Raw genomic sequence first — 21,406 nt, 5'->3', positions numbered from 1 at the left:
TCATGCGTTATTCATGGTACGATATTCCTGTTATGTGAGCGCTTGCTGTACTGTACATGGCACGAGAATGATCAACGTACAGCATTCTCAAAACGTCATTCTCCGTAACGCCATTTCCCAAGTGATTTATTTTTTTAACCATGAGGGAATGCTTGAATTAGGCAGTGCTAGTCAGTACCATTCAGTATTAAATATTGTGAAGCAGCTGCGGCATCCACCCAGTAACCAAACCTTCCTGTATTTCCCTTCACCTTGCTATGGGAAGGACCTCGACTGGTATTCTCTTCAGCTCCCGAACACCTTTTTCTAAGTGATTTATTTTGCTTTCATGTCAGTTGAGGAAGCTCCCTAATACCTTTTCATAAGTGATTTATTTTACTCTCTTGTTAGTTGAGGAAGCTCCTGAACACCTTTTCTTAAGCAATTTATTTTACTTTTTTGTTAGTTGAGGAAGTTCCCTAACACCTTTTCCCAAGCAATTTATTTTTCCTTCTTGTTAGTTGAGGAAGTTCCCTAACACCTTTTCCCAAGCAATTTATTTTTCCTTCTTGTTAGTTGAGGAAGCGCCCTAACACCTTTTCCTAAGTGATTTATATTGCTTTCTTGTCAGTTGAGGAAACTCCCTAACACCTTTTCCTAAGTGATTTATATTGCATTCTTGTCAGTTGAGGAAGCTCCCAAACACCTTTTCCTCAGTGATTTATTGTGCTCTTTTGTCAGTTGAGGAAATTCCCTAACACCTTTTCCTAAGTGATTTATTTTGTTTTCCCATTAGTTGAAGTGATTTACTTTGCTTTCTTATTAGTTGAGGAAGCTCCCAAACACTTTTTCCTAAGTGATTTGTTTTGCATACTGTATTACATTTGGCTGTATCCAAAAATAAATCCCTAAGGAAGAGGTGTTAGGGAGTTTCCTTTCCCAACGCAATACAATCCCCGATCTCACCCTGGTATGGCGGTGTGTACCACAAGGGTGCAGTGGATCCCTACACGGTATATGTACTGTACTGTACCTGTAAAATGGCCCCACAGAACTACTGGCTTACCTGTGCTTGATGGGTCTGCTCCTCCACACAGACCAGGGTGAAGCAACAACAAAAACAACAACAACAACTACTACTATTATTGTACTACTATTATGACTGTTACTACTACCTGTATTGCTACTACTATTACAGTATTATTATTACTACAACTACTACTATTATTACCATTACTACTACTGTTACTACTATTACTGTTACTACTACTACTATTACTACTACTACTACTACTACTACCACCATTACTAATACTACTAGTGCTACTACTACTACTACTATTAATACTACTGCTACTGTGACCATTACTACTGCAATTACTACTACTACTACAGTTACTACTACTACTACAACTACAAATATCAGTATTAGTGTTAGTATATTGACTTAGGTAATATAACCACATCAGCACGAGGATTTTTTTGTAACATTATCCTTGCTACGAACAGGTTTTCTTCTCAGTTAAGCCCCCCAACACCTTTTCCTAAGTGATTTATTTTGTTTATTACACCTGACTGTCCTCCTCTGTGTTGTGTAAAGCCATGGTACTTAAACAAGATAACAGTGCCAAATTCAAGATGCGTTCATTTTGAGATGCCTGGACACACTGCGATTGAAAGACTGGAGGTCATAGGCAGTGGGAAATACAGACAGAGAGGAAGACAGTAGGAAATACAGACAGAGGAAGACAGTAGGAAATACAGACAGAGGAAGACAGTAGGAAATACAGACAGAGGAAGACAGTAGGAAATACAGAGGAAGACAGTAGAAAATCAACTAAGCTGATTGGAGGGTTGATTTGACTAGTAACCAAGGAGGCTCATTCCCACTTCTCATTCTGATTGGAGGGTTGATTTGACTAGTAACCAAGGAGACCCATTCCCACTTCAAAGCCTGATTGAAAGGTTGTTTTGACTAGTGACCAAGGGGACTCATTCCAACCCCACAATGAATAGTAAGAATGAGCTGGTCTGTCAGTAGCAAGGATAATAATAAACGCATCCTCGTGGTGAATGGGCTAAGGTATGTGTAGGAATTAGACTATGCTTGTGGGCTTTCATTTATTTGAATCAGAATGTGTTTGTAAAAAAATAATTTGGATTGGAAATTGCTTGTAGAAAAGGAAATCATGAATGTAAAGGGAAAATTATAAACACAGTTGACTCTCAATTATCTGTTGTAATTCAGCCAAGCCCTACGCCGGAGAGTTATATGAGAGAGGGGGGTGTGCGTTGGGAGCAGGGCAGTGAAATGGTGGGGGACAGGGCGACGTGGAGGCGATTTGTTTGTGGCCACCCCGAACGGGATTGAGGCGTCTGGCAATAGATAGGTAGATAGACAAGTATAAAATATAATTGAGTACACGGATACCCTTTTATATGATACCCTGCTGTGCAATACCCCGGACTGGCGATCAGGGTAGAAATTAACCCTACCCCACCCATCATAGGCCTACCCCTGGTTTTGCACTGGGCATCGCACCCCATCGCCACCATGTAAGTCATTGCATCACACCCCATCGCCACCCCCTGAGCCATTGCATCAGTCTCCTGCCACCATCACCCCACCTCGCCAGGCTTCCCCCACCTCCCTGACCCTGCCCTTGAGGTGGGGTTTGAGGGCATTGATGAGGATGAGTGAGTGTTGGGGAGCACCATGTGTCCTCCAGCCTCGGGGGGGGATAGCAAGGATGACGACCAGAACCAGACATGTGAAGTGTTTGATATTTTCTGACCTATTTCTGATGATTTTCAGATTGTATTTGTTGGTTTTAGTGAGTTATTTACAGCCAACGGTCATACCACGTTGAGTACACCGCTTCCCGTCCGATCAGTGAAGTTAAGCAACGTTGGGTCTGGTTAGTACTTGGATGGGTGACCGCCTGGGAACACCAGATGCTGTTGGCATAACGTTCTCCCTACGTGTCAAGTGGGGTTGGTGGAGGAGTAGTGCCCCTCCCTGTAAAACAATTAACTCTAAGCCCTTGGCCACCCCGTTTGGGATACATGGCGTCTGGCAATAAATGAATGAATTTACAGGTGTTGGGCTTAGGTTAGCTTCCTTGACAGCTGTTAGGCCATGTAGACTGGCTTTACACTTGCTTTTGGACTCATTTGGGTGGGTTTTGGACTTGGTTGGGGGGGAAACTTAAAGCTGGTAAACGCATCCCATTACTTTACATGTTAAATCAACCCCAAGATACAATACCCTGCCTAGCGATGGGTTTTCCTCAATGCATCCCATCGTAAAACCGAGGTAGCCCTGATGATGCAGTCGTAATACAGCGCTGGTCAGCTACACCGGATATTGCACGGAACTTCCAGTCATGTCCCGTTTTGGTGCTGGATGTTGCATAATTTCACCCGATATTGCATTGAGCCGAGCCTCTAGCACCGGAGACTGCAACAACGGATAATTGAGAGTTTATCGTTTTTATTTATTTATATTTTGTGGTTAAAATAATAGGGAATGTTTTTTGTTTTTTTTCATCGTGATTGTAAGAAAATAATAAAAACCATGAATGTGAGGTAAAAGTTATACATATATATTTTTTTGGCATACCTTATTGTGATTGTAAAAAAAAAATGAATAAAAAAATAATAATGTTTTTTCCTGAATTTCCTTGTAAAAAAAAATGTAAAAAATAATGATGACTAATGAATAATTTTTTTCCTTAATGTGCTTGTAAAAAAATAATAATGAATGTTAAAGATAATGAATAATTTCTTTCCTGAATGAGTTTACGGAAAATAATCGTCATTCATTTTTGCCTTATTGTGCTTGTAAAAAGTTGGTGAGGCGAGGGAACTGACGAGTGAGAGCAGTGGAGATGGGACTGACTGCTGAGGAATGTATGTGGAGTACAGAGGGTGGATAGGATACGAAATAATGTGATTTGTGAAAGATGTGGAGTGAGGAAGTGGAGGTGAGACTGCTGAGGAATGTATGTGGAGTACAGAGGGTGGATAGGATATGAAATAATGTGATTCGTGAAAGATGTGGAGTGAGGAAGTCTGTGGACACCAGAATTGAAGAGAGTGTACTGAGATGGTATGGTCATGTGGAGAGAATGGATAACAATAGAGTGGTGAAAAAGGTATATCTGAGCGAATTTGAAGGAGGGAGGAGGCAAGGTAGGCCAAGGAGAAGGTGGAGGGATATGGTGGATGAGTGTGTGAGGAAGAGAGGTTTGGAAGTCAGTGAGGCTAGGGAACTGACAAGAGATCGAGCTGGCTGGATGAATGTTGTGAGGAGAAGTGCATGATGAGGGATTTGGCACCCCTTTTAACCTGACAGCGTCCGGATTGACTCTGTCGGATACGTTTATGTGAAACTACAGAACGTGGTGAATGTTTTTGGCATATCAGAGTGAGCCAGGATTCCAGGGGCTTGAATGATGAGCGAATGGAAGTGTGGCCCATGGGACTCAGCAAATTTGGGTTTGGGCTGTCGGGATGTTGCTACTCCTCACCCTGCCGTAGGGTGGGAAAGGAGGATAGGATGGTGGTGATGATGGTGATGATGATGATGATGATGATAATTATGATGATGATGATGATGATGCTTGGAAAAAAGAGTAAAAAATAATGAATAAATTTTTCCTTAATGTCTTAAAAAAAAATAATGAATGTAATAATATAATAATTTCTCTTTCTAACCATACCTCACCACTGCTCACTTTCTGGTATTTCCTTTCATCCCTAACATCTCTCTCTCTTAGCAGTTTATTTATGCATAGGACTCTTTGATAGTAGTGTATGATATTGTAAAAAAAAATAATGAATTATAAAAAAAAAAAATCATGACCTTTTTCTTTAATGTGCTTGTAAAAAAAAAGAAAAATGTGACAAAATAATCATTACTTTTTTTCTGGCCATATCTCACCATGGTTCACCCTCCATTATTATTATTATTATTATTATTTTTTTGTCCAGGTTCTGTATTGAATTGGATCTTTAATAATTCATCATCATCACCATCATAATCATCACCATCATCATCATCATCATCATCATCACCATCATCATCATCATCATCACCATCTTCATCATCATCATCATCTGGACCTCCTTTCCCACCCTAGGGCAGGGTGAGGAGTAGCAACATCCAGACAGCCCAAATTTGCCCAATCCAATGGGCCACACTTCCATTCACTCATCATTCAAGCCCCTGGAATCATGGCTGTACCTGATATGCCAAAAACATTCAACACGTTCTGTAGTTTCACATAAACGTATCTGACAGAGTCAGTCCAGACGCTGCCACATTAAAAAGGGGTGCCAAATCCCTGATCATGCACTTCTCCTCACAACATTCATCCAGCCAGCTCGATCCCTTGTCAGTTCCCTAGCCTCACTGACTTACAAACCTCTCTTCCTCACACACTCATCCACCATATCCCTCCACCTTCTCCTTGGCCTACCTCACCTCCTCCCTTCTTCAAATTCGCTCAGATATACCTTTTTCACCACTCTATTGTTATCCATTCTTCCTTATCCGATAGAGTCAGTCTTCCTTTCTTAATTCCCCTACAATGATGATGATGATGATGATGATGATGACAAGTGATGATGATATTAACCAGCAACCCTTCTCCATACATCTACCTTTACATCATCACTCTTTATTAAACTGGTTCAATAAAACATTCATTTAAATTCAACGCTTTAATCAGTCATAAAATTCTTTCTGTACAGTATCACACTCATGCCAAAAAAATGTACATAAATTACATGTACTCTTTGTGGGACGTACACTAGGACGAGGCTATGACTCTGTGCAGATTTTAGTACAGAGGGAGGGGGAGACCAAGGATGAGTGAGGGATGGAGCGTGACTAACCTGGAGTATGTGAGTGAGGGATAGAGACTAACAAGGAGTGTATGAGTGAGTTGGAAGGGGGGGAGTGGGAGGGGGAGACCAAGGATGAGATGGAGGGATGGAGAGGTATATGAGAGGGGGGATGTAAGCTCGGGGGAGGGCAGCAAAATAGCAGAGGACAGGGCTACATGGAGGTGATCTGTTTGTGGCCACCCCTTACAGGATCAAAATTAAAGAAAGGAGCTATCTCAAGGAAATAGCATAGGACAGGGTGACGTGGAGGTGATCTTTTTGTGGCCACCCCTTACAGGATTAAAATTAAAGAAAGGAGCTATCTCAAGGAAACAGCATAGGACAGGGTGACATGGAGACGATCTGCTTGTGGCCACCCCTTACAGGAATAAAATTAAAGGAGCTATCTCGAGGCCACAGAGTCGAGCATTTGTATCGGAGCCAAGGCATTCTTCACCGACGACTCCACCAGCTCTCCCCCGACCACCATTTCCTCGAGGACCATGTGCAGGTGGTCGGTGTTGAGGAGGAGGTGCCGCTCGGTGAATTTCCCGAAGTACCGATGCAGCGCCCCAACGTACAGGGCCAGGAATTCGTACAGCATGAGCTCATTCTCTTGCTGGTCCGCCGAGAGGATGAAGACGCAGGGACCGAACCACCGGAATACTAGCAGACTATCCCCGTCCTCCAAGAAGTGGCACTGTGGAGGGAGAAAGGGAGAATTGTTGGCTTGTCGTCATCACTGTTATTATTACTGTTATCATTATTGTGATAGAAGGAACACACTGAGGTGGTTTGGCCATGTGGAGAGGATGGAGGGTGAGAGACTGACGAGGAGAGTGTATGTGAGTGAGGTGGATGTGGAATTACATGGAGAGACAGACTGACAAATGAGGAAGTGAGGGAGCGTTGTGGTGTGGATGTGGATGTGATAGGAAGTGTTATGAGGAACACACTGAGGTGGTTTGGCCATGTGGAGAGGATGGAGGGTGAAAGACTGATGAAGAGAGTGTATGTGAGTGAGGTGGAGGGGGGAAGAGGGAGGGGGAGGCCAAGGATGAGATGGAGGGATGGGGTGGAGAGGTATATGAGAGAGGGGGGTGTGAGTTGGGAGCAGGGCAGTGAAATGGCGGGGGACAGGGCGACATGGAGGCAATTTGTTTGTGGCCACCCCGTACGGGATTGAGGCGTCTGGCAATAGATAGATAGAATCATTATTATTTTCATCACTCATCATCATCATCATCATTGCTATTATCATCATTTTTGTCACTCATCATCATCATTATTATCATCATTATCAACATCACTTTTCCTGCCCTTGGATGGGGTGAGGTAGGGTATGAGAGGGAGAGAGAGAGAAAGAAATATTACTCAAAACTACAATAAGTCTACCCGATCTGACAATGCTCCCTAACCCCTTTCAGCTCAGTTGAGTTAGGATGCACTGGGATGTGGTCAGATTGCTCTCTCTGACTAGTAATCAAGGAGACTCATTCCTACCTAAACTAAAGCTCACTGAATATCACACAACCAGATGCCATAAACCTGTAAGGGGTGGCCACAAACAAATCGCCTCCATGTTGCCCTGTCCCCTGCCATTTTACTGCCCTCTCCCCAGCTCACATCCCCCTCTCTCATACACCTGTGCACTCCATCCCAACAAATCAACTCTTATCATATTTCTTTACTTAATACTATAGTTACAATACACTGAGTGACAAGCCTAATGGTTTCCTGGCTTACAGGAAACCATTAGGCTTGTCACTCAATGTAAAGCCACCTGTAAAGGAAAGAAGAGTTATAAAAAGTGACAGGAAAGATGGGAGAAATAGGAAGAGAGGAGGACAGACACTGAAAAAGAATGATAAAGGTGAAGGAAGAAGTTGGCAGCACTACATCAAGTGAGTGGATGATGGTGAGAAATAGGAAGAGAGGAGGACAGACACAGAAAAAGAATGATACATGTGAAGGAAGAAGTAGGCAGCACTACATCAAGTGAGTGGATGATGGTGAGAAATAGGAAGAGAGGAGGACAGACACAGAAAAAGAATGATAAAGGTGAAGGAAGAAGTAGGCAGCACTACATCGTGAGTGAATAATAATGAGAAATAGGGAGAGACGAGGGTAGATGCAGAAAAAGAAGTAGGTAGCACTACATCAAGCGAGTGGATGATGGTCGCCCCCCAAAGAATAACCTACAGCATTTTTATCCGCATTCTGGCATTTGTTGACAACCCGGGACTCTAGGGCAGGTCTGGCTGAGGAGGTGACGTGTGTGAAGTAATGCGAGAAGAGTACATTGCCGTCCTTCGATATAAGTAAATAGTTCATCATGTTCCTTGCTGTAGATCATCAGTAGTTCTCTGTAGTGTAAAAAATTATACAACATCAATACTTATTTGTGGTATAAAAAAAGAAAAAGAGAATACATCAATATTTGTTTGTGGTGTAAATAAAAAGGATATCCAACATCAATACTCGTTTATGGTATAAGAAAAAGGAATATAATAACATCAATACTTGTTTGTGGTGTAAATAAAACGGATATCCAACATCAATAATTGTTTGTGGTGTAAATAAAAAGGATATTCAACATCAATAATTGTTTGTGGTGTAAAAAAAGGGAATATCTAACCATCAATATCTATTCTGTTGTATAAAGGAATTAGTTATTATTGTTATTACTGGTAGTTGTAGTAGTAGTAGTAGTAATAGTACAGTAGTAATAATAGTAGTGGTGGTGGTGGTGGTAGTACAGTATTAGAGTACCACAGAAGTAATAAGCTACATCAAAACAAAATGACTTAAGTACAACAAATTAAATAAAAACAATAGGACAATAAGTAATTCCATAACAACAGGACAAATACTATTAGTCCAATAAGAACAATATAACCAACTATGCACTATAAGTTGAATGAAAATATAAGGGCAATAATGAACTATGACTTACTCTAATAAGTAACCTAACTTTATGAAAGGATGAACATTCTCCTTTTATTTTTCATTCATTATCCTGTATCAAAATGTTATTCATGCAAAGTACTTTAACTGATGCAAGACGGACAAAAATGAAAAACGATTATGTATGCTGATTCTTTTGCTAGTAAAATTTCTATTGTACATTCTCCCTAAAAGTTTTTATTCAATAACATCCTTTGCTTATTATTTTTTCTTGCAGACTTTGGTTATAAATAGTTAAAAGACAATGAGGCTGCTGGCGAGTCATATTATTTTCTCCTTAAAAGGCTCCTTTATATAACATCCTCTGCTTTATTGTATTATTAATTTACGCCTTTTGAACCACAGCAGCTTACTGATATATATATAATTCATGACAGTAGGGCCAAGTGCCTCTGTTCATGCAGGGTCTGTAAATAAATTCTCCAGAAAAGGCCCCGTAAATTTCCAAGCCGTTTCCAAATACGTTAATAATTCGTCAATCTCCCAAGCCAGACTTTACTTATATATAAAATCCATGACAATAAGGGCAAGTGGATCTGTAAATTCATTGTCCATAAAAGGCCTGCCTCTGCTTTGCAAATAAGGACACGGCCTTATCTGGCATTATCTGAATGGACCATCTTAACTGAACATCGTCAGTCACCATTTTCACTCCTTACTCATCAACCAGGGCCATTAGATCCAAACTAACTCATTAATAATCAAGGGTAATTATCAGGCTGTTAATGGGGAAGGGTTAGGGCAGGGTGGCCGTATGGGGAGGCTCAATTTGTGGCGACTCACGGAAAATATTTTCTTTTCTCGCACAGCGGCCAGTCCTGACAGCCGCCGTGGTTCCAATAAAATTTTACATCACGCCACAGGAGTATATCCAGTTTCCTTGAATAATTTTTCCCATAATGGCAAAAAATATGATAAAGGAAGTTATAATAGGGGGAATTTTATGGGTATTGGAAGTATTAGGGGAAAGGGAGGGTGGTATGAGGGTGGTTTTTCAGAAGAGATTGGGAGTGAGTCAGTGCATCGAGTGTGGGTTGTAATGGCTGCCATGGTATGAGATTACCGAGGATGGATGAGGCTTCGAGTCAAAACCAGCTGGGAGGGAGTGCGAGTCCGGCTGGTGTGGCCAACCGACAAAACCTAGAGGAGCCCAGCCAGCGGATACAGTACTCCATCCCGGGAATATTGCACTTTATACAGCATGAGTGGGCCAGGTTTGAGATGGAGCGTTCACAGTGGGAGCTGGAGAGGGCGGAACTACAGGTTTGTTTTGCCTCTAATTCCCCTGTACTGTGCTATATCTGATGCATAATGGTGGTCAAATATTCTGTAGTTTGTCCGGGAGGGGCTGGTGGGGGTTGTGGGCGAGTGGGAAGGGTGTGGGAGGGGGAAATAACGTGGTGTAGGGAGAGGGGTGTGGGTGTATCATTGATTGACGGTGATCAGCTGTTGTCTGGTTGCCATACCCTCTCCCACACACACCATTATTTACCCATTAATATTATTTATCCACCAGGGTTATTCATGGAGATAATTGTACCCATGAATAAGATAATTTAGTAGTAATGGGGGTTAATTTAGTAGTAATGGGGGTTAATTTAATATGGCGACACTATTACGATATATAATTCATTAGGCCAGTCATTTTGGATAAACAATGGTCCGAGTATAATTACAGTAAATTGTTATAAATAAAAAAAAGTCATAAATAAAATAGTGTAGTAGTAGAAGTAGTGTATTAATGATGATAAATTTGCCCAGTTGCCTTGCTGTCAGAATTATGTATGTTGACAGTAGGTGATGATGATGATGATGAAGGGGATGATGAGGAGGAGGAAGAGGAGAATGATGATGATGATGATGATGATGATGAGAATGGAGATGATGATGATGAGGAGGAAGAGGATGGAGATGATGATGATGTGGATGAAGAGGAGAATGGAGATGTTGATGATGATGATGATGTGGATGAAGAGGAGGATGGAGATGATGATGATGAGGAGGAGGAGAATGGAGATGATGATGATGATGAAGGGGATGATGATGAGGAGGAGGAAGAGGAGAATGGAGATGATGATGATGATGATGAGAATGGAGATGATGATGATGAGGAGGAAGAGGATGGAGATGATGATGATGATGATGAGAATGGAGATGATGATGATGTGGATGAAGAGGAGAATGATGATGATGATGATGAGAATGGAGATGATGATGATGTGGAGGAAGAGGAGAATGGAGATGATGATGATGTGGAGGAAGAGGAGAATGGAGATGATGATGATGATGATGTGGAGGAGGAGGAGAATGGAGATGATGATGATGATGATGAGGAGGAGGAGGAGAATGGAGATGATGATGATGTGGAGGAAGAGAATGGAGATGTGGATGAAGAGGAGAATGGAGATGATGATGATGTGGATGAAGAGGAGGATGGAGATGATGATGATGATGTGGAGGAAGAGGAGAATGGAGATGTTGATGATGATGTGGAGGAGAATGGAGATGATGATGTGGAGGAAGAGGAGAATGGAGATGTTGATGATGATGATGATGTGGATGAAGAGGAGAATGGAGATGATGATGATGATGTGGAGGAGGAGGAGAATGGAGATGATGATGATGTGGAGGAAGAGAATGGAGATGATGATGATGATGTGGATGAAGAGGAGAATGGAGATGATGATGTGGAGGAGGAGGAAGCTGGAGATGATGATGATGATGGTGATGTGGAGGAAGAGGAGAATGGAGATGATGCTGATGATGTGGAGGAGAATCAGGATAATGAATGATGATGATAGCAATTCAGGAAGTTAATTATGATCATGAATAAATAAATCATTTGGTGGCGGTTGGAATGAAATGAATAATGCATCATTGTTTTGATTATTTAAAATTAATGAGAAGCCCTTGACCAATAAATTAATGTAGATACTGACTAAATAGAAATGATAAATGAAAATAGTGTGGTAATAATGATAATATATTAATGGTGGTCTGGTTTCAAATATTTAAATGAAACTACAACAAGAATTCAAATTTTAAGTTTTCTCTCTTTATATATCACCATTTACATGTTAACTCCTTCCACTCCCTTCTTCTTATTATTATTTATTTTTGAGGTCGTTAGTCTTGCTAGTGGTAGGTGGGGGCAACCATCATCCACTCACTTGATGTAGTACTGCCTACTTCTTCCTTAGCCTGTATCATTCTTTTTCTGTCTGTCCTCCTCTTTTCCTCTTTCTGGTCACTTCATATTGCTTTTCTTTCCTTTTCAGGTGGCTTTACATTGAGTGACAAGCCAAATGGTTTCCTATAAGCCAAGAAACCATTTACAACGCTGGGTGGTAACCATATAACCAAACCATATGTAATCCCTACGTGCCAACAAGTGGGTTGGCGGAGGGTTAGTGCCCCTCCCCGTAAAACAACTAACTCAGAGTCAAATGGCCACCATTTACGGGATTATGGTGTCTGGCAATAGACAGATAGATAGATAGTTAGTCCTGCCCTTGAGGTTGTTAATCCTTCCTAGGGGTCATTTGCAATCCTGAAGAGGTATATGGAGTGAGTGGAGAGGTATATGAGAGATGGGGGTGTGAGTTGGGGGGAGGGCAGTGTGATGGCAGGGGACAGGGCGACATGGAGGTGTTTGTGGCCACCCCATACGGGATTAAGGCGTCTGACAATAGATAGATAGATCATTCTCCAGTTTTCAGCAATTTCATAAAAGTGTTCTCTCCATCTGCTCACTTTTTCTCCCTTCTCCACTAGTAATCTACCATTTTTATCTTTCACTCCCCTGCTAACTTCACTTCCACCCTGTCTAATCTCTTCACCTCTTTCCAGAACATTTTCTTACAGTCCCTCCACTTTACACTCAAGTTCCTTCCAGATTCCTCATCCACTGTCTTCCTACTCTCTCTTGCTAATCATTTCACCTCTCTCTCCCTCTCTACATATAACTCTCTCTTCCGCCTCTCAACTTCTTCCACGCCCCTGTTTCTTATCCACTCACTATATGCTTTCTTCTTTTGTGCCACAGCCTCTTCATTCCACCACGCTGTTCCCTGCACCCCCTTTCGTCTTCTCTTCACCCCACACACCACCTCACATGCTGCACAGATTTCCTCAGTGAATGTCTTGCACACACCTTCCACGTCCACCATATGCTCCAATCCATATATACCAAATCGTTCCTCCAGTTTGCTCTTATATTCTGCCTTTTTTCATCCTCTTGTAACCTTTCCACCCTCCTTGTATGTACTACTTCCTCCTGTCCTTCCCTTCTTCTACTTCTGCATTTCACTTGGACCTTGATTCTGAGAAAGTCCACTCCCCCAGCCTCTTAATATAATTGCAATAATTCAATAATATAATTGAAATGAAAATAATAATTAATACCCGGTAATATGGTAGTACAGTCATGGTAATATATTAATGTTGATTTGCTTTTCAGTTGCCTAAATCATCGGTGTTTACATGTTCATCTTTTTCGGCGGTTTTTCCCCCTCCTCGTCAGTTTGTTTTTATCGTTTGTGGGATGATTTGGTACTGCCAGGCGTTGGATGTCTATCTATCTATTGCCAGACGCCATAATCCCGTACGGGGTGGCCATTTGACTCTTGAGTTATTTGTTTTACAGGGAGGGGCACTAACCCTCCACCAACCCACTTGTTGACACGTAGGGAACACGTATGGGTTGGTTATATGGTTACCACCCAGCGTTGTAAATGGTTTCTTGGCTTACAGGAAACCATTTGGCTTGTCACTCAATGTAAAGCCACCTGTAAAGGAAAGAAAAGCAATAAGAAGTGACAGGAAAGATGGGAGAAATAGGAAGAGAGGAGGGCAGGCACAGAAAAAGAATGATAAAGGCTAAGGAAGAAGTAGGCAGCACTACATCAAGTGAGTGGATGATGGTGAGAAATAGGAAGAGAGGACGACAGGCACAGAAAAAGAATGATAAAGGCTAAGGAAGAAGTAGGCAGCACTACATCAAGTGAGTGGATGATGGTGAAAAATAGGAAGAGAGGAGGACAGGCACAGAAAAAGAATGATAAAGGCTAAGGAAGAAGTAGGCAGCACTACATCAAGTGAGTGGATGATGGTGAGAAATAGGAAGAGAGGACGACAGGCACAGAAAAAGAATGATAAAGGCTAAGGAAGAAGTAGGCAGCACGACATCAAGTGAGTGGATGATGGTGAGAAATAGGAAGAGAGGAGGACAGACACAGAAAAAGAACGATAAAGGCTAAGGAAGAAGTAGGCAGCACTACATCAAGTGAGTGGATGATGGTCGCCACCACCTGGATGTGTGTTTATATTTTCAACTTTTTTTATTATTCGTTTCTTCTTCCTGTATTCTGTTATTAAAAAAAAAAACTCCTCTGCCCTGCTTAATATATATAATGAAAGAGATGAGGGACTGTATTTCTGTGGGTTAAGGAATCTCCCTAATGCCTTTTTCTCAGTGGTTTATTTTGTTGTTACACCTTAGTGGATGGAGAGCGAGAGACTAATGAGGAGAGTATGAGTGAGGTGAAGAGGGGAGTGGTAGGGGGAGGCCAAGGATGAGATGGAGGGATGGAGTGGTGAGGAAGGGGGAGGCCAGGGCTGAGATGGAGGGATGGAGTGGAGAGGGAGGGGGGAGGCCAAGGATGAAATGGAGGGATGGAGTGGTGAGGAAGGGGGAGGCCAGAGATGAGATGGAGGGATGGAGTGGAGAGGGAGGGGGAGGCCAAGGATGAAATGGAGGGATGGAGTGGTGAGGAAGGGGGAGGCCAGGGCTGAGATGGAGGGATGGAGTGGAGAGGGAGGGGGAGGCCAAGGATGAGATGGAGGGATGGAGTGGTGAGGTATATGAGAGAAGGGGGTGTGTGAGCTGGGAGCAGGGCAGTGAAATGGCAGGGGACAGGGCGACATGGAGGCTGTTAATGGCCACCCCTTACGGGATTAAGACGTCTGACAATAGATAGATAGATAGATAGACCTTATTGCCCATCTCTGTGTTAAATGAATTGTTCCAATATTGCAATACTATGCATAGACGATGAAGAAAAGGATATTGTCCAGCCATATCGAAAAATAAGTCACTAGGGAAGAGGCGTTAGGGAGCTATGAGAATGCCAACTGTGGTGTTTTTGGCGAGGATGGGTGGCATTTGTCGTAGTGCCATCTGAATACATTGTCGCCCGTTTTGGTGTGGTTAGAGGAGGTTTGGGTGATATTTAAATACACAGCCTTCAAAATTAGCCCACACACGATGTAAACAAGCTGATGGAAAGGAGAAAACCGCTGAAACGTAGGAACCCAAGTAAACACCAACCCTAGTACTGTATATCCTAAAAAGAGCACAGTTTGATGGATATACGGTAAGTTCAGTAACACCTCACACTAACGAATTAACTGGGGCCCAAGCCATTTCGAAAAGAGTGAAATTCTGATTAAAGCGACATCTGGACGTGCCTTTGCTAACCCGGACTTTTTCCGATATATCAGACATTAGTCAGGATGGCACCAACGGTTTATAAACTGTTTTCACCACCATTGCTGTACTGTACTGTGTTATACCTTCACTACAATAATCCAGTGGTATAATATATATAATAATACTGTACTGTGTTATATTCAATACAATAATCCAATGGTATAATATATATAATAATACTGTACTGTACACTGATAAACATGTCTTTTATGTACCTTATTGTGGTGAACTCAGCTGAAGTGGTCAGGCAGTCCGCACTGCTTCTGGCTTTATCGGACTTTTTCCGATATATAGGAATTTAGTCCGGTAGCTCCAAGAGTCCGATAAAAGGAAATTATGGTTTATTCAAGTCCATTATGTAGAGGTTTTACTGTAATAATAATAATAATAATAATAATAATAATTTCTTCCTACGTGTCAGGTGGGTTGGTGGAGGGTTAGTGTCACTCCCTGTAAAATAAATAACTCAGAGTCAAATGGCCACCCCGTACGGGATTATGGCGTCTGGCAATAGATAGATAGATAGATAAAGACAACCAATATTTTCCCCCGTCCTCAGTTCTGCTAAGAGCGAATTCCGGTCTGTTGAAGTCCACTACTGTATATCAAAGTTTTACTGTAAAGGTTATAAAAGAAAAAATGTTAATGGTGATATATTTTTTTGATTACCATAGCCTCTCTCCCATGTTGTGTACTTTTTAAAACTATAAATTAACAAGGACTGTTGAAGGAGGTGGTATTATTCCCATATCGGATAGTCTTCCCCTGTGGTTAGTTTAGCTTAGATAGGCTATTTTAGAATTGATTAGTTAGGTGTTAGGTTATTAGGATGATTGCTGAGGTCTTGTTAGTTTTTTTTTTTTAAGCTAGATCTCACTCACATACTCTTCCAGTTAGTTTCTCATTCTTCAGCCTATCCTTGTGCCTGTTGAAGAATGTAGTTAATGTGGTTTTTGCCACAACCTACTCACACTGTCACACACACACACACACACACACACACACACACACACACACACACACACACACACACACACACACTCACTCTGTGTGTGTGTGTGTGTGTGTGTGTGTGTGTGTAGGAATGTGCAGACCAGTTAGTGTGGCCTGTTTATGTCATCATCAAGACCTCACTGCAAAATGGACAGTTACCTAAGGATTGGAAAAGAACAAGTATTGTGCCAGTCTTCAAGGGAGGAGATACTGGTAGGCAAGATCCACACAATTACTTACTAGTATTGTTTGTAAAATCTGTGAGAAAATTATTAGAAAAAGATGGATAAGGCATAGAGAAGAAAATAGTAAAGAAATAAAAACAAAAATACTGCAACAAGAAAAACAACAGTCTATCTATCTATTTATTGCCAGACGCCATAATCCCGTATGGGTTGGCCATTTGACTCTGAGTTAGTTGTTTTACAGGGAGGGGCACTAACCCTCCACCAACCCACTTGTTGACACGTAGGGAGCACGTATGGTTTGGTTATATGGTTACCACCCAGCGTTGTAAATGGTTTCCTGGCTTAAGTGATAACACCAAGACAGTTTGGTTTTAGGGAAGGAAGATCGTGTGTTACTAACCTATTTTTCTACAGTAGGGTAATAGATGTCGTACAAGAGAGGGAGGGATGGGTAGATTGTGTCTATCTTGACCTCAAGAAAGCATTTGACAGGGTGCCTCATAGGAGACTGCTGTGGAAGTTGAAGACCTTTGGAGGGGTGCTTCGGAAACTATTAGAGTGGATGGGAGATTATTTGATACGAAGGCAGATGAGAACAGTTGTAAGAGACAAGGTGTCACAATGGAGAAACATGACTAGTGGAGTACCCCAGGGCTCTGTCTTAGCCCCAATAATGTTTCTAATATATGTAAATGATTTGCCAGAGGGTTTAAATAGTTACATGAGTATGTTCGCAGATGATGCTAAAATCGTGAAACATATTAAAGGTATTGATAGTTGTAAAAGTGGGGTTGGTGGAGGATTAGTGCCCCTCCCTGTAAAACAATTAACTCTAAGCCCTTGGCCACCCCGTTTGGGATACATGGCGTCTGGCAATAAATGAAAATAAAAAAAAAAATAGTTGTAATAAACTGTAGGAGGACTTGGACAAATTCTACGGCTGGAGCTAGACTTGGAAAATGGATTTTAATGCCAAGAAGTGTCATGTACTGGAAATGGGAATGAGTGAAAAAGACCGCTCTGGACATGTATAAAATGGGCAATGATATAATTAGTACTGGTAAAACACTGAGGTGGTTTGGCCATGTGGAGAGAATGGAGGGTGAAAGACTGATGAAGAGAGTGTATGTGAGTGAGGTGGAGGGGGGAAGAGGGAGGGGGAGGCTGAGGATGAGATGGAGGGATGGGGTGGAGAGGCATATGAGAGAGGGGGGTGTGAGTTGTTGGGATCGGGGCAGTGAAATGGCGGGGGACAGGGCGACGTGAAGGTGATTTGTTTGTGGCCACCCTGAACGGGATTGAGGCGTCTGGCAATAGATGGATAGATAGAAAAGAAAAGATGAGAAGGATTTGGGAGTGATTGTTCAGGATAACTTGTCACCAGAGAAGCGTGTAAACAGAATCATTGGATGAACTTATGGATTACTGACCAGCATGAGAGTGGCTTTTAGCTATATGGATGAGGAAATGCTGAGGGAGTTGATAGTGACCATGATAAGACCAAGGCTAGAGTATGTGGCTGTGGTATGGTCACCTCATATGAAGAAGCACATTGGTTGGTGGTGGCGACCATCATCCACTCACTTGATGTCGTGCTGCCTACTTCTTCCTTAGCCTATATCGTTCTTTTTCTGTGTCTGTCCTCCTCTCTTCCTATTTCTCACCATCATCCACTCACTTGATGTAGTGCTGCCTACTTCTTCCTTAGCCTTTATCATTCTTTTTTTGTGCCTGCCCTCCTCTCTTCCTATTTCTCACCATCATCCACTCACTTGATGTAGTGCTGCCTACTTCTTCCTTAGCCTTTATCATTCTTTTTTTGTGCCTGCCCTTCTCTCTTCCTATTTTTCCCATCTTTCCTGTCACTTCTTATTGTTTTTCTTTCCATTACAGGTGGCTTTACATTGAGTGACAAGCCTAATGGTTTCCTGTAAGCCAAGAAACCATTTACAACACTGGGTGGTAACCATATGACCAAACCATACGTGCTCCCTACGTGTCAACAAGTGGGTTGGTGGAGGGTTAGTGCTCCTCCCTGTAAGACAAATAACTCAGAGTCAAATGGCCACCACTTACTGGATTATGGTGTCTGGCAATAGATAGATAGATAGATAGATATTGATAAACTAGAGAGGCTTCAATGGATGGCAGTGAGGATGATACCAAGCTTAATGGAACTCATGTACGAGGAGAGACTGGAAAAACTGAAATTACCAACACTGCGAGAGAAGAGAACGAGATGACTTGATCACGATATTTAGAAACGTAAGAGAATTGGAAAGGGTGGAGAGGATCATTTTATGCTGGATAATGGAAGAACAATAGGTCATGGCTTCTGTCTATCTGTCTATTGCCAGACGCCATAATCCTGTACGGGGTGGCCATTTGACTGCTGAGTTAGGTGTTTTACGGGGAGGGGCACTACCCCTCCACCAACCCACTTGTTGACACGTAGGGAACACGTATGGTTTGGTTATATGGTTACCACCCAGCACTGTAAATAGTTTCTTGGCTTACAGGAAACCATTTGGCTTGTCACTCAATGTAAAGCCACCTGTAACAGAAAGAAAAGCAATAAGAAGTGACAGGAAAGATGGGAGAAATAGGAAGAGAGGAGGACAGACACAGAAAAAGAATGATAAAGGCTAAGGAAGAAGTAGGCAGCACTACATCAAGTGAGTGGATGATGGTCGCCAAAAGTAGATGTATTATTGATCTTAAAGGTTCAGTTTCCCGAATAGAAGCATAAGTATTTGGAACGACTTAGACGAGGAAGTGGTGCAGGCAAAGAACATTCATGTGTTTAAAACTAGACTGGATAAATGTAGGTATGGAGACTGGACAACACGAGCTTAGTTTAATTCCTGTATACTACAAATAGGTAAATGCTGTACACTCCCTTCCTTCCATCCCTCCTTCCTTCCTCCCTTCATTCCATCCCTCCTTCCTTCCTCCCTTCCTTCCATCCCTGCTTCCTTCCTCCCTTCCTTCCATCCCTCCTTCCTTCCTCCCTTCCTTCCATCCCTCCTTCCTTCCTCCCATCCCTCCTTCCTTCCTCCCTTCTTCCATCTCTCCTTCCTTCCTTCCTCCCTTCCTTCCATCCCTCCTTCCTTCCTCCCTTCTTCCATCTCTCCTTCCTTCCTCCCATCCCTCCATCCCTCCTTCCTTCCTCCCTTCTTCCATCCCTCCTTCCTTCCTCCCTTCTTCCATCTCTCCTTCCTTCCTCCCTTCCTTCCATCCCTGCTTCCTTCCTCCCTTCCTTCCATCCCTCCTTCCTTCCTCCCATCCCTCCTTCCTTCCTCCCTTCTTCCATCTCTCCTTCCTTCCTTCCTCCCATCCCTCCTTCCTTCCTCCCTTCTTCCATCTCTCCTTCCTTCCTCCCATCCCTCCATCCCTCCTTCCTTCCTCCCTTCTTCCATCCCTCCTTCCTCCCTTCCTTCCATCCCTCCTTCCTCCCTTCCTTCCATCCCTCCTTCCTTCCTTCCTTCCATCCCTCCTTCCTTCCTTCATCCCTCCCTCCCTCCCTCCCTCACTCCCTCGCTCACTCTCACGTTCTCTACAGGCGAAGATTGCCTTCTTGAATGGAGAACGGAAAGGACAGGAGAACCTCAAGAACGACCTCGTCAGAAGAATAAAGATGCTGGAGTATGCTTTAAAACAAGAAAGGTGAGTTGATTGATTGATTGCGTGATTGGAGGGTTAATTGATTGATTGAGTGAGTGAATAAGGATGTGTGAGTATGCTTTAGAACAAGAAAGGTGAGTTGATTGATTGATTGGATGGGTGATTGAATGGTTGGTTGATTGATTGGATTGTTGGTTGATTGAATAAAGATGCTTGAGAATGCTTTAAAACAAGAAAGGTGAGTTGATTGATTGATTGGATGGTTGATTAGATGGTTGGTTGATTGAATGAAGATGCAGGCATTAAAACAAGAAAGGTGAGTTGATTGATTGATTGGGTGATTGATTGGATGGTTGATTGATTGATTGGTTGGATGGTTGGTTGATTGGATGGATGTTAGACTGGTTAGTTGATTGGATGGTTGGTTGAGTGGTTGGTTGATTGATTTAGTGGTTGATTGGATGGTTGATTGAGTGATTGGATGGGTGGTTGATTGATTGATTGGATAGTTGATTGAGTGATTGGATGGGTGGTTGATTGATTGATTGGATGGTTGGTTGAGTGGCCCTGAGAGAGAGAGAGAAGAAAGGTAATCACGCAGTTCATCCACCTTCTCACTGGATATCACAATAACCTCCACCATTTCATTTTCCAGAGCCAAATACCACAAGCTAAAGTACGGCACTGAGCTGGTTCAGGGCGACATGAATCCGCCAGTGGAGGAGGGCGGAGAGGAGGTGAGGGTGGATCCAGACGCTATATTATCCACCAACACCAACGTATCCTGGAAACAGTCACGGCACCTCCTTAGGCAGTGAGTACCAGCAAGGAAAGGGGGGAATTGGCGATGTTTGTTTTGTTTTGTTTATAAAAGCTCCAACATGCTTGCACCCATCAGCCTTGGTCTCCTAATGGCGACTCTCCATGCTCCCTGTCTCCTCCAGCCTCCCTTTGCAGTCCCTTATCCCTGAGGTCACACACTATGACCCGATCCCAGGTCTTTTTCAGTCTGCCTCTCGCAACCCTACCCCCAGGATTTAAGACGTCTCACCTTCCACACCCAGTTGTCATCCTTCATCCTCTCCAAATGCCCAAACCATTTCAATCTATCCCTCCTCATTACAACACCAGTACGCTTCTTTCCCATCCTTCCTCTCAACTCTTCCATCGTAAACCCAGCCCCCCCAGGCCTTGTACTCAGGGACGCATTGCACATCCACCTAATCATTGTCATTTCTGTATATTTGAGCCTGTGAATATCCTCTTCCTTTAC

The 21,406-nt window shown here is 42.6% G+C and overlaps 2 protein-coding genes and 1 non-coding gene across 6 annotated transcripts in view; 2 read left to right on the top strand and 1 right to left on the bottom strand.

The window, feature by feature from the left end:
• Positions 1-2,827: 2,827 nt before the first annotated feature.
• Positions 2,828-2,946, top strand: LOC145395569 (5S ribosomal RNA). Its single transcript, XR_013896638.1, has one exon. It is a non-coding gene; the product is annotated as a 5S ribosomal RNA (ribosomal RNA).
• A 3,188-nt stretch (positions 2,947-6,134) lies between these two features.
• On the bottom strand, positions 6,135-9,669 carry LOC145395397 (AP-4 complex subunit sigma-1-like). Of its 2 annotated transcripts, none has more exons than XM_080269001.1 (3): positions 9,622-9,669; positions 8,074-8,237; positions 6,135-6,571 (listed from the first exon to the last, which is right to left on the bottom strand). In XM_080269001.1, the coding sequence occupies exons 2-3, from the start codon at positions 8,206-8,208 to the stop codon at positions 6,275-6,277; spliced, it is 432 nt and encodes a 143-aa protein (XP_080125127.1). In that variant the 5' UTR covers positions 8,209-8,237; positions 9,622-9,669; the 3' UTR covers positions 6,135-6,274. The 2 variants fall into 2 exon arrangements, with proteins under 2 accessions (XP_080125127.1, XP_080125128.1); XM_080269002.1 differs by lacking the exon at positions 9,622-9,669 and adding an exon at positions 8,828-8,888.
• A 204-nt stretch (positions 9,670-9,873) lies between these two features.
• The window catches only part of Cka (Connector of kinase to AP-1), a 43,417-nt gene continuing 31,884 nt past the window's right edge, over positions 9,874-21,406 (top strand). For all 3 annotated transcript variants that reach the window (XM_080269089.1, XM_080269088.1, XM_080269087.1), the window contains exons 1-3: positions 9,874-10,101; positions 20,072-20,175; positions 20,789-20,947. In XM_080269089.1, the coding sequence (XP_080125215.1) occupies positions 9,892-10,101; positions 20,072-20,175; positions 20,789-20,947 (473 nt within the window). In that variant the 5' untranslated portion in view covers positions 9,874-9,891. The remainder of the gene's footprint in view (positions 10,102-20,071; positions 20,176-20,788; positions 20,948-21,406) is intronic.

The sequence above is a fragment of the Coenobita brevimanus genome, chromosome 31 (genome assembly GCF_032717465.1).
Source record: "Coenobita brevimanus isolate Jiangsu-jjx chromosome 31, ASM3271746v2, whole genome shotgun sequence".
In the NCBI taxonomy this organism is placed as follows: domain Eukaryota; kingdom Metazoa; phylum Arthropoda; class Malacostraca; order Decapoda; family Coenobitidae; genus Coenobita; species Coenobita brevimanus.
This window is presented reverse-complemented; position numbering and strand designations above follow the sequence as displayed.

What these genes read in the sequence shown, in the direction of transcription:
- LOC145395397 (XM_080269001.1), bottom strand. Translation starts at nt 8,208, where the DNA reads ATGATGAACTATTTACTTATATCGAAGGACGGCAATGTACTCTTCTCG. An exon ending in AGAATGCGGATAAAAATGCT is followed by an intron (nt 6,572 to 8,073) that starts GTAGGTTATTCT and finishes CTCCCTCCACAG; the next exon opens with TGCCACTTCTTGGAGGACGG.